The sequence below is a fragment of the Lasioglossum baleicum genome, unplaced genomic scaffold (genome assembly GCF_051020765.1).
Source record: "Lasioglossum baleicum unplaced genomic scaffold, iyLasBale1 scaffold0021, whole genome shotgun sequence".
In the NCBI taxonomy this organism is placed as follows: Eukaryota; Metazoa; Arthropoda; class Insecta; order Hymenoptera; family Halictidae; genus Lasioglossum; species Lasioglossum baleicum.
The window spans coordinates 995409-1009596 of NW_027469081.1; the positions used below are offsets into that span (position 1 = coordinate 995409).

A 14188-nucleotide genomic window follows, 5' to 3' on the forward strand; every position below is an offset into this window, starting at 1 on the left:
CCGCTAGGATACCCTTCTCCTCTTATGCAGATAGGAGGATCGCTCTTCGAATTTTACCAAATTAGAAAATCTGACGTACCCCCGTTGGAAATAATTTAAATCGAGAGATATGGCGTCGGGCAGTTTTTTAAATTTAATATCAGACCAAATCATTGTTGAGAATTGGAAGAAACATTTTTAAAACTAATTCAATCGTTTTACTGGGTTGCAGATGTGCATTACCTGCACGCGTTTAAAATAAAATTTCATTGATATGGATGGTATTTAAAGCACAGATAAATTGTAAAATAATTACTTTTTTCATTCCATAATTTGGTGCTCTGATCCAAAGAATTTTCAGATTTTATTATAACATGGGTCGTACGCAGAATTGTTTACGAGTCAATACATTTATCTACTTTTCTCAAATGGAAACCTATATTTTTTATTATGGGATCTTATTGTACGTAAAAAGACCAGCAATTTTCATAGAATACTTTTTTTATCCGCAGGTTTCCATTCGAAAAAACAAAGTTCACCTTCAAATGATCTTGAAAACGCCACCCACATAAAAAACTGATACTGCCGCCCTCTTTCCCCCTCAAAATCCTTGGACACGTGTTTTACACTTCTTTTAACATCTTTCATACTTTTCGAGATATTCGGCAGGAAAGTTTTCAAATGAACACCGTACAATTCTATTGTATTTGAAAGAATTAAATTCATTTTGCTGATTGATTGCTACGCATGGAAATAAAACAGACACCCTGCAGATATTGTGTTACGCTCTATGGAACGTTAAGTCAACTATGACCAGACCTTTAGGCAGGATCTTATGCAAAATAAAAATGTTCTACATGAATTGCAACAATCAGAACTGACCAAGACATTTCTTGTCTTTCTTAATATGTTTAATAAGTTGAAAATAATATGTATGTTAAAATTCTTCTAATGTATTCACCGTTTTAAATTACACCTGCTCGTTTTCGTCATAAATGATAGATATTGGTCGATAACGGATTGGCGCAAAAGTATGTAAATCGACGAACATTTTATTTGGATAATTTTCTTTAGCTTTCGAGGATATTCGAAGTAATATCTTCGTAATGCGACTCCGAACCCGAATTCGAAACAAGCGTAAAAGTTGAATCGCCCCGTATTCGTGAACAGTTTCGCGAGGATAAATAACGGCACAGCTGTAGCAAGCTCGTAAGCGGGAAATCGGTCGAAATAAGTTCCCCGTCGAATTAAAATAGCCGGGGAGCTTTCGATCCCCTTATCCCGAGCGGGAACACGATCTCACGTTCGACGGTGAAACGAAGCGAAGTGGTAAAATCGTGCACGTTACGGTCCACCCTCAAAGAGAAAATCACGTGGGAGACATAATAGGAATGTAGGTACTAGCGAAAGCACTATCCAACGGAATTTTCAAACAACATAAGTTAGCCGACAATATCTGGCCGGCACGTAGAGTGCCCAGAAAGAAAGTGCTGAATGCGATTCCGTCATTATTTTATTTCGGTCGACGGTATTGGAATATCTAGACGGCATCGGAACGCGCCAAACCACTCGTTCTTCCTATCGACCCCGGGGAACAAATAGCACCTTTCGCACCCAGCCACTCTCAGCTCCATATTAACCTTAATTTCAGCTGGCCCCTGCAGAGAATCTAAACTGGCTACTGTGAACGATCGTTCCCAACGATAATTTCGACTCGCTGCAAGGAATTCTCGGTGCACGAGCTGGTAGCATTTGAAGGAAACTGGAGGAGCTTTCTGCGAGCGAGCTCGAATATTCTTGGATGTAGAATGAAGCTATTTAGAGCTCTACATTGACTTTTCTAAGTTAGCACGCAGACGTGATACAAGGTAGAGGATCAAATGTCTCGAGACAATGTTATTCAACATTTCTGACTACCAACTGCGTGAACACCTCGATAATATTATGGAATATTGTAGATCACGGTTTTAACACATTACCGACCGGTGATTATTGCATAATTTTGAACAATCTATACAGGGTGTCTCAAAATTAGGTCCAGAGCCGAAAATGGGAGGTTCCTGAGATCATTTCAAGCGACATTTTCCTTTGCAAAAATGTTATACGCGGCTTCGTTAACGAGTTATTAACGAAAAACACGGACCAATCACAGCGCGACCTGGACAGTTGGCGCGCCATGACTACTGTGCCAACTCGCGTCTAGGTCGCGCTCTGATTGGTCCGTGTTTTTCGTTAATAACTCGTTAACGGAGCCGCGGACGACATTTTTTCAAAGGAAAATATTGCTTCAAATGATCTCAGGAACCTCCCATTTCCGGCTGTTGAAGGAATTTAGGGACACCCTGTATATGGTACATGGCTAAACACTTTTTAATGGAACCTTCCATAGCAACAGCAATTTTCATTGTAATCTGACAAGTCGCCTAATATAATGTCATCTAATAGTTTCATTTAAATTTTCATTTAAATTTCTATGCTCTCTTTTGGTACAGCACAATTATTGAATATCCCATTAATAGGCTTCCGGTAGGTAAAGTGTTAACTGGACTAGCTGAAATTTCTGATAGGGACTGCTGCAAATAGAGTAACTCACGCTGTGTTTGGTCAAGAGGTCGTGAGTCAACCCTCCAATGCACGGTTGAATAGAACTCCTCGCAATGCCTTGACATACAATCTTTCACCTGCATTTCCATTCGTAATTTCAAGTACTTTCAAGAAGTTAATAAACAACAATTTTCGTCAAGGGGCCTACAGACCCAATCCATGTACCAAAAGGACTCCAGCCATGGACTGGGCCCTGCCAGAAATAAAAATGTATGATCCCAGGGGTCAGACTTATTTTTCTTCTTTGGTGTTCAATGTGTTAACTTTCCGAGGGCAATACCTACGTTGTAATATTGAGGTAATGTAGTTATTACCCCTTATTACCTCTACAATATCGTATTTGAACTGTGATGAAGATTCTGAACAGAGAGTCTAATAAATATGTATGCAACTAATTTCCTTTAAACCGAAATCAAATTCTACTTTCGATTTGTTAATGTACAGCTATTGGAGAACATGTAAGCATACAGTAGATATAAATTTTCTCCTTTTTTAGGAAATTGTACGAAACCCTAAAATAAATCGTAGGGCAAGGGATTAATTGAATCACCTTATCAACCCTTTACATTCCTTTGTAGAGTGTGACTCAACATCCGAGTCAGAAAACTGTAAATACAACGGGTTCTTATATGTATTTGGTTCTTCCTTCATTTATTTTTTGGTTAGAAACGAATATAAATTGTTTAAAATAAGTAGCAGCCAAGAAACTGTCCGTCGAAGTAAATTTGAAATAAAACACTTAAAATAGCGGGGAGTTGTTGGCAACAAAATTGAAAAATATTGTAATTCGGAGTGCAAAAGGTTAAAATCAAGTAGTTTGTAGCGAATCAGGATACTCAATTGTCTCGCGTTTTTATACATTACAAGAGAATTTGTCACTCATGAATTAACCGATACTTGATAAATAAAGTTTAGCAAGAACTGTGGGGATGTGATTCACTGGAATGGCACAATTTTTCATTTACGAGTTCGCGAATCGGAAAACACAACAAATAGTTTTCAATAAGGAAGTTTCCTTGTAGGGGTGCAGGTGCGCAAAAGTTTCACAGCAGGAGTTTAAGGCGCCGGGGGAATAAAACTTCCAGCGAGTTTTTAAAACAGTTCCGCGCTTCCTGACGCTTAAAGACCGCGGCAATTCTTACTATGCCCTCTATTCCCGGTAATGTTCGTTCTGGAGCAAATAACGTCTAGTCGTTCTTTGCCGGATTACTGACAGTACGTAACAAATTTAAGATATTAACCCTTCGCACTCCGAATTATTTTTCAATTTTCAATCTTGCCAACAACTCCCTACTATTTCAAGTGTTTTAATTAAAATTTACTTCAAAGGACGGTTCCTTCGCTGCTGCTTATTTTAAACAATTTCGTTTACTAATTATATTAAATATTACTGAAACTTTGTTGTAATTTATATTTGTGAAACTCTTGTGTTTGTGTTTTTAACCAGAAAATAAGACAAATATGTATTTGTCTAAAAAACCCGTTTCATTTACATTCCTCCTTCTCTGATGTCGAGGCACACTCGACAAAGGAATGCAAAGGGTTCATCTACACAATTACAGAAGATTTTTTCTCTTGACTATACAGCGAGTGTAAAAAGTATTCGTACGCCCTTTAAATTAGAATAACTTTTTTATAATTGTACCAAACTTACCACGCGTTACCAAAAATAATTGTATTCGAGTAGAAGCATTGGTTTACGAAATGATATGCAAAGAAGATTTTCCAAAACTTATAATTTACAAGGTTACATGCAAAAATAAAAGAGGCATTTTTTAAAAACTTTTTATTTGGGCCCTTAATGAAAGATGTACGATTCTGTGGATTTTACGCAGAAACTAACAACAAGTCGTGTAAAACTACGATTTTCACCATTTTTAACCGCTTGTGTCTCGTATGTATGTAGATCTAGAAAACAAATATTGTAAATTTTCTTTAAGGGCTCAAATAAAATAAACTTCTAAAAAAAGGCCTTTCTTATTTTTGCATTTAACCTTGTAGATTATGATTTTTGAAAAATCTTTTTTGCATATCATTTCGTAAACCAATGCTTCTAATTGATTATAAAAAATCAGGTCGTTTGGAACAGTTATAAAAAAGTTACTCTATATTAAACAGCGAACGAATACTTTTTACACTCACTGAAAAGTATCATCTATTCTGAATTGTATAATTGTTTCACAATTTTCGATAAAAAAGAAAAGGAATCGAACAATTCCGAAATGATTTCAGGTCATACCAGAAGAGATTCCGCGCATCATAGAGGATTTTCAACGAGCAGGTTATCTCGTTCGCGCGCTCAATTAAAGCTGCTTACGATTTTCAATTTCGGTAACGAGGTAGTGGTCGATGGAAAAATGAATTTCCCCGTCGACACTTCGATAGTTCGTAATAAACGTTTCGAAGGGTCCTCCGACAAAACGGGTTCACGTACCCTTCCCTTTTTGTCCTCGAATGTTCCATGCGATGAGTGTGTTCCACGCGCGATCGTTACCTCTCGCCAAAGTGGTAACGTTTTGTGTTTAAATTTTTCCCAATTACAACTGCCGCGCGTTTTCAAGTGTTCTCGACAGTTTGCCGGAGTTTTAACGATCCGACATGGGAAATTGACTTCGTTATTATCATTGCGGCCTTTCCTACGCGACACGTGCCGTCTGACTCCACCGTTCAAACATCACACGAATATGTATGGAAATCGTTAAGCGAGTCGATTCTTCTTGTTTCCGTTCAGCTGGACAGATAGATGCTGATACCGGTAACATTTTCACGGTAAATATCCTAAATATCGTTACGATATCGATAAGAAGAACTTCACTCGATAATTCAAAGCATATACGGCATTCAGATGGATTTCCATCTCGGAAAGTGACACGTACATGTATATTTTCAGCACTAACATTTATACAACTAACAAAATAATGACGAAATCAAATTCAGAATCTTTCTGTTTTAATCGTGGAAGCTACAGTAAAATAATTCTTACGCTACTGTAGTTTCTTACAGCTACTTATTTCAAACAATTTTGTTCACTAACTACATTAGATATAGCTCTCAAACTATGTTGTAATGTATATTTGTGTAACTTCTATTTGTTTTTGACTAAAAAATAAGACAATTGAAAAATACATATAAGAACCTGTTCAATTTAGATTTTCCTTTCTCTAATGTCGAGTCACACTCGACGATGGAGCGCAAAGGATTAAATATGTTGGTATCTAATCAATTACTACACATTTAAGTACTGCATGAGATATTATATCAATTTCATATCCATAAAACGAAAAAAATCATGTAGAATGGAATTATTCTCGGTCGGAAGAAATGTTTAATTTTCGAGTTAAAATATCTCCGACTGCAGAGGATATCTGAATTTTGTTCCCCGAAGAAATCATCCCTACAACTGGGTGCTACGTAAAACATCGACATTCGAAATTTCGTATTTTCTTCGATCGACTTGTCCGGCTCCCATTGTTGTTCCGGCGTTTATTTTATTGTACTTTCACTCTATATTCCGTCTTAAGTCTCGTACGCGCAGCGAAGCCGAAGCAAAGAAATCTATTACTGCTTTCGCAGACTGTACACCAGATGGTTCTCAAGAAACAAAATAGAAGAAAATTGGATTTTTTAAATTTACAACGATGGCTATGCAGCAACCTGGCGACGCTAGAATGTTACCTAGATGTCGTTAAATAGAGCAGCTGTACAAACCATTACTGCAGACTCGAGTTTATACTGTCGTTAACGATTGTTCGTTTGACGTTGTTTACACGAGTCGACCTTGTAAGTGCTTCTCCACTGTTTATAAGCTAGTTCTGTCCGACTACTTTTTGTTCTTTTATACCTGTTTACGTGGACGCATCGTGTAATGACGCGATGAGAGTTCACGTTAATTCTCTCGTTGCGTCCTCTTCTCTATCTTATTGATACGCTGCTTTATGCAATTTCTGGACTTACCTGAAACAGAAAGATAAGATTACGTTAATAGAAGTATATTTAGAGTCTTACGAGCGTTTTATGAAATAAGATCGCAGTTCTTACGATATTTTGTTCAGCATCTTTCCAATTCAGAATAAATGGGAGTAGGGTAGTGGAAATTGCTGCCAATGTTATGGAAGGATCACAATTTTTAACTTTGGGACTTTGTTTGAACTAAATTTATTTTTCACGATTCATGGACTTTGAGCGCGGATATCTCGGGAACTATGCGTCCTAGCGATAAGACTATTCTATACAAAATTAAAGCTGACAAAATGTGCCACAAGATTGACTGGATTCAGTTTTTCGCTATCTCGCATAGTTTCCGAGATATCCGCGCTCAAAGTTCATTAATTGTGCTGAAGAACTAGCTAGTCAAATAAGGCATTTCTTTTTCACAATTCATGAACTTTGAGCGCGGATATCTCGGGAACTATGCGTCCTAGCGATAAGACTATTCTATACAAAATTAAAGCTGACAAAATGTGCCACAAGATTGACTGGATTCAGTTTTCCGTTATCTCGCATAGTTTCCGAGATATCCGCGCTCAAAGTTCATTAATTGTGCTGAAGAGTTAGCTACTCAAATAAGGTAATTTATTTTTCACAATTCATGAACTTTGAGCGCGGATATCTCGGGAACTATGCGTCCTAGCGATAAGACTATTCTATACAAAATTAAAGCTGATAAAATGTGCCACAAGATTGATTGGATTCAGTTTTTCGCTATCTCGCATAGTTTCCGAGATATCCGCGCTCAAAGTTCACTAATTGTGCTGAAGAACTAGCTAGTCAAATAAGGCATTTCTTTTTCACAATTCATGAACTTTGAGCGCGGATATCTCGCAAACTATGCGAGATAGCGAAAACTTGAATCGAATCAATCGTGTGGCACATTTTGTCAGCTTTAATTTTGTATGGAATGGTCTTATCGCTAGGACGCGTAATTTTCGAGATATAAGCGGAAAACCGAAAAGGGGGACGTTCTTAGTATGTTTACCTCCTAACTAGTCCAAAGAAAGACCGAAAGTTAAAAATTGTGTTCCTTCCATTTCCCTCTACAACTTTTCGTTGACTGGACTATATGTACATACAGAGTAACAAGAAGCTACGTAATGTTTGCTGGCCGCAAACACTTTTTGAAGAAACAAAACAGAAATTCTACAGTTTCGAGCATTCGTCTGTATTATCTGAGGTAATACTGTTTAGTAAGATACGTAGGTGTATACTACTTGGCAAACAGTGACAATGACAGATGGATAAGTGACGATCGATCAAGTGGAATTTGCAGTTCGGCGTCGAACTACCTCTTGTTTTTCCAGCACCATCTTTCACAACCTCTGAGGAGAACGGTTGAAGCGTTTTTTTTTCAGGCAGTTGGTCGATTAACAGAAGTAACCGAATAACTCCGACATTGTGTAGCATGTTTTCTCCTTTCCCGTTTCGCGTTCGACTCGAACGTTTCGAATGGCAATTCACCTATTGTAAGGAAGACCCGCGTGGCATTCTCGTATCTCCTCTCATCCTGCCTTTGAAATTAGAACGCGCAGTAACATTAATAACCCCGATTTCATCACGTGAATTCGAAACGGAAAGATATTCTTAGCGTTGACCGACTTCTGGACCGTGAACTTTCCGGGAAAATAGAAACGCGAAAGCGGCATGCTTATGCGATATGCCAGGGCGAGGTACAGAGCTTAGCTGGAATAAAAACTAACAAACTGGAAAAACTTAATAAGCGCCTAAACGGCAACAGGAGAATGAATTTTGATCCGCCATGCAGGTAGTAATTTTCCACGGATGTACATATACAATTTTCATTCTCCCGGCAGATATTTTCTGAAAGTAATTTAAATACGCCGCTGTGCTTAAAAGTTACAGCACCAAGAGAACATAAAGAACTGACGGTGAAATTGATATTCCGGCTCGCGGAGGTACTGTACATGTATGTATGTATATTTACTGGGTTCCGAGAAAAGTTCTAGCGTCTTTAGATAGAATAAAAGGATCTTTTCCTATGAAGTCGTTCTACTTGCAACATTCAGTTGAATTGCATTTAATAACTTCTCGTTAACATTTATTCAAAGTAGACTCAAATGCTTCTTTGGTAAATTAGATTGATTTATTTATTACATGATACATTATTTTCAAACAAATTCTAGTCGAACTTATACATTTCGTTTAAGAAGATGTCTATTTCAGTGGACGTTTTATAGAAAAGAATTTATACAAGAACTTCTTTAATCTCACAGTTCACTTAAAAAAACAGTAAAAAATTAATTTTATGCACTTCGTTGTTCAAAGTCATAGTAGAGTGCATAATTTTCAGAGAATCTGTGACTTCCTTCTGCTAAACTGTTTCAATAATTCAGAAATCGAGTACGTTGCGTTTAATAAAACTTTCGATACAGGGAAGGTAAGCAACGAAACAAATGCTGGCTGCGAACGTGTTAAACAGTGTTTGGATCAGTGTCGCCGGACCAGGGGAATTGAGAGGAATACGGTTATCCTCTATCTGTCTTTAAAATATTGTAAATATTATAAAATATTATGTCGGATTAATTTCAGTCACGTTACTAAATTCTGCTCATTCATTTAATTGAATGTGACCGCTTCTCTTGCGTCCTCGGTAATATTAAATATTGTTTGAAGATGTAATTGAATCCGCTGCATAATAGATACTGTAGCTGTGACCATGACATCGATAGTCGCCACGACGACACCGGCAAGTGCGACACCTGGCACCAGTTCGTACTAACTTTACTTTGCAATTTTGATTCGCAGTTTGAGCCGTAACAAATTTTCAGAAAAATATTTCTATCACTCCAAAACTAGTAAAATTTGGAATAGCATAAGACAGTGTAGAATTAGGCGCGGCATCCTAAATTGAATTTATACCAAGAAAAATCATCCTGATGCATCAACTAACCTAACAAATAGATCGCGGATTTTTATGCATTTATGAAGAAATTGGTTGGGCGAATATTGTAATGCTGCTTTTAATGTAACAAAATCGTTAAGGGATGAAATCAATTATTATGTTATTCCCGCTTCCCGCGATCAATGCGAAACATTTTTATTTTGCATAAGGATCCGCAGTCTACTAATAAATTAGTATTCCCATGTTGAGTGAAGTTAAACAATTTCACGAACATGTTATTCGGTGAACGTAGAGAAAAGGTATCAGTCAGAGAAGGTAATGGACGAGGCGATGAAAAATCAGCAGCGGCGTTGAGTCCCGTCGCAACTGGTCGTTTCCGGTTTCGTAATAGCTGGCTCGTGGCTGTCGACGCGAAATGACACGGAAGCGGTTGTTCTCGAAACGAATCGCCTACAGTCGAGTCTAGTTCGTGCTTCGATGCGTGAATTCAATACCAGCAATAATTTCAAAGGGAGTAGAAATTCCTCGTCGATTATCGTTCTTGCTCAGTGAATGAAACAGAAAATACCATTGATAACTGCTAGGTGTATAATAACGTCGTAATCATTCAGATAAACACGCGCGTCTGATACCCGAATAGAGGTCTTGCTGTCGTGGTCTACATCTAAACGAATTATTTTTCAATTCTCTTGCCAAATCCCTACTATAATATTTTAAATGTTTTGTTTGAAATTTATTTCAAAGGACAGTTCCTTGACTGCTACTTAGTTTAAGCAATTCTGTCTACTAATTATATTAACACTAAACCTACCACTGCCGGTGAAATGACACCGGTCTTACATTTTTAATTTTATAATTATTGAAATTATGACGTTGCTTACATGGAAAATGATTCGATAAATTTCTTTAGCCAAGCGCATATTGCAATAAAAATTGCACGAAATCTAAATAAATAGAGACTCGTCATTTTTATCAGCTAAAACACAGTTTTAGTGTTAAATATAGCTCTGAAACTCTGTTGCAATTTATGTTTGTGGAACTTTTACGAAATACATAAAGGAAGAACCAAACACATATGAAAACTTTGATGTCGAGTCACACTCGACAAAGAAGTGGAAAAAAGGGTTAACTGATATAATTGTATTTCTAATTTTTAATCTATATATATAAAAGCGAAGTCCTGACTCACCTATCAACGCCCAGGCTAAACCCTCGGACTTAGAAAGCTGAAATTTTGCACAGAGGTTTCCCTTATGATCTATACAAGGGATAAGAAAGGATATTTTGAAATTCAATCCCCAAGGGGGTGAAAAGGGGCTGCAACGTTTGTATGAGGAATATTTTGTTCGTGGTCGGATTTACTTCGTACTTGGTCTTAATGCTCTTTGATATAATTAATCAAACACCTATTTCGGCATTTTAAAAAATTCAACCCCTAAGGGGGTGAAAAGGGGTTTTGAAATCTAAGATTGCGGCATGACATAAAATTAAAACTCAATAGGGGTGAATGGGGGGTTAAAAGGTTTTATATGCAGAAACAATATCAATTTCCGAGGGCATTAAACGGTTTTCTGTGCGAGCGAAGCCGCGGGCAAATGCTAGTGTAGAATAATTTCGCTGAAGAAAACTTGTCTCTGTCACAAAGTACAAAAGCAACGTCGCATAAAACAGAGAAGGTACATATTTTTATTAATAGATAGTGCAGTACGACATTCTGTAAGTCTACATATAATGTAGTAGCCGCTCGATAAGTGTCATCAGATAACTGTCACTTGGGAACGCCTCTCGCTCGCACGTAATTACTTGTACACGCGCGCGTTCCTACTCTGTCACGTATATGTAGTTGCGACGACGTGCATATTTACAAGCGGCGCGCGGCGCGGCGGTAAGAGTGCACGTGCCATTGGCTGTCTAGTAACTATTATCTGTCGCATATGTGGACAGTCAGTAAGCAGCTATTGTATTTTGCATTGCTACATACACATTTGAATACATTCTATGTAAATATCTACGCTCGATATCTTCATAATGATGATGATGCCAACAAAACTCAAGGCACAGTTCTATACAGGGTTTATATAAAGTAGATAGGACGTACAGAGAGGGAAAATCTCCCCCTCCCTCTTCTCCTTCTCTCCATCCCCCTTCTACAGACGTTTAACCGAAGTAAATAATCCGAAGTAAAGTCCAAATTTTTTGGACGCTTTCGGAAACGAAGCATTTCGGTGCGAATTGGCAAAGGAAAAAGTTGCTTGGAATTAAGCACTCCAAGAATCAGCCCTGTCTTCTTCCTACAGAAGATCTTCCTATACGAATAAGTTCTAACTTTAAGAAATTTTAATTTCTAAAGAAAATTGTTACATTTGTAACAAGTCGAACAAATATTGTACAAGCTTCGCACGGAGGTGCATGCATATTTTCCTCGAATAAAATTGAACGGTAGCAAGATAATTAAATGGGATACGAGAGACTCGTCGGTACTTTTATGCAATAAGAGGGAATTTGGTGGATGCACTTGAGTCTGATATACTTTAAACATTCAACGGGAAAGGTACGCCTTAACAACGTCTTCGCTTGGGCTTCGTTTTTCGGAAAACGAACAAATATTCCGTTGCAGACCGTAGACGCGGAACAGCTCGCAAACGATGTCCTTACATCGTTGGCCGAAGTCCTCGAAAGGTTACGCTGTCGTGGGCAAATTTACTATGCAAATTAGAAGATGTATTTCTGCTCCCTGGTGAAAATACCGGCAAAAGATCGTGGTGAAAAAAAAACCAGTTTCACCGTCGTCCGGGCGGAACGTCTGCCTCGCGAAGAATAATTACGTAATCACGAATGAAACGCTGCTCTGCCTTTTCCTCCTTTTCGTCCCGCGAGACTGCCACAAAAAGTGGCCGGCACACAAAGCCCGCCCGGACTTTAATCTGAGTATTTTTGCGTGAACAAACGAAAAATTTCGGTGCTATAAAAATGTCTCGCGCGGAAACAAAGAATTGACCGGGGTCCATCGAGTAAAAACCGATAAATGCTACGAAGAAATCGGACGAACAATGGAGGACGGGCTCAGGGAAAATACAGGACAAAAGTCTCTGCTGGACCTGTGGAAATAGAGAGAGAGAGAGAGATGGCCGGAAAGGCGTGTTGCTTACGTTTCCACGGAACGGTAAAATGGAAGAGGGAGTCGAGTCGCGTGTGGTCGTCCGCGGGCCGCAAGTTTGTCGCTACCGACATAAGCCAATGTATTGCGCACGTGTAGACAGGTTGTTTCTACATGCAGAAACAAGTCGGATAAAAGAAACGACACTGTTTCGTTCGACCGAACGTGTTTAAGAAGAACGAGTTTGGAAATTCGTCGAGTTCACGAGCTCTATTGGTATCTACTCCCCCCTCTCAAAAGTATGTGGACATTCATCGTTGAAACTTGCGTAGTACTTGATTATCACTAGACGATATTTGTCGTTCACAGAGCTCTGTGTTGAAACGTACTTTAAGGGAGGCTTGTGTAACTTCAGTGAGAAGGTGATTTTCAAGAATTTTTTTTAGAACAACTAGTGGGTGTATGGAACTAGGCCTTTTCTAGATGTAAACAGATAGTCTTGAAGTACAAGTGTTCTTGTTTTAGTGTTCAAATACATTTATATCGTTCAGAAAAATATAAATAATAAATAAAATATACATTTTGTCAAAGGAAAAAATGCGATTTCCCTCATTCGACTTATTTCCGCACGTAGGACCGCCGCCTGGCCCATTATACCACGATTATAACACCCTGTATTTTGAAGGAATAAACTACACAAACGTGTTATTCTGTGCTTATATCGAAATTGCCGAATGAAAACTGAGATGTGTACGAAATGTTAAAAGTGAAACACGTGGAGGTACATGACGATGAATGTACGAAACCGGAAATACAAGGAAATAGAAAGCCGAGTGATAGAATCGTTGATAATTGGTATGGTTAAGATCCTGGAGAGATCATCACGGTGTTGATGAACCGAGGTGGTCCAATAGGATGGATGGTATAATATCGCGTAGCGGTGATTTCAAGAACGATACAAATTTGAAATTACGGTGCAGCGAGGCTCGGCGCGGCGCGCGGTGGCCAGAAACGCCGCAGATAATATGCAAAAGAGAAGCTTAAAAAGTAATTACTGGTGAAGAGGGCGCCGGTGGTTAAAAATTGGCGTACATAAAAAGTTTTCTAATTTCAGAAGCCAAGGATGGGCCGCATGGACGGCAGAACCGCGAGGAACAGGGGCGAAGTGGAAGGCGACGCGATGGTTACCCGTAGCTAGGTAGCTCGGCGCGGCGCGCTGCGACGCGTACGCGCGATCGGGGAATAGAAGCGAAGCGATACCTCCTATTGCTTCGTATCGCCTAATTTCTCGATTTTCAAAGCATTTCCAAAGCGATTCGAAGTAAATCGTTCCTATTATTATTCTATCAAATATTCTCGTTGCCTAGGCAAATTGAACATTCGAGGCAATTGGAAAACGACAAGGCTACAATGAGATCTTACCTTTTCATTAACAATTGACATACAGCTAACGCATCCTACGGTACCGACCCATTAACCTAATTAAGTACACGATAATGAGCTGTAGCGACTATGTACACCGACAAACCGACGCCACGCTGTTGCTAGTAGGAAATTGTTAAACATACGCTGCGCCAGCGTTTCTAGTTCTACGGCATTCTACGTAATCTGGGAACTGTGTTTCCACATCGATTTTTCGGTGAGTAGGCTAG

General features: G+C 38.7%; 1 protein-coding gene across 29 annotated transcripts in view; it reads right to left on the reverse strand.

The window, feature by feature from the left end:
- Positions 1-14188, reverse strand: part of LOC143219184 (protein muscleblind) — a 520585-nt gene that overhangs the window by 284073 nt on the left and 222324 nt on the right. The window contains exon 5 of one of the 29 annotated variants that reach the window (XM_076445111.1): positions 2484-6537. The exons of the other annotated variants lie outside the window; for them this stretch is intronic. Coding sequence (XP_076301226.1) covers positions 6517-6537 — 21 coding nt within the window. The 3' untranslated portion in view covers positions 2484-6516. Of the gene's footprint in view, positions 1-2483; positions 6538-14188 lie in introns of those variants that run through there. 29 annotated transcript variants of the gene reach the window in all.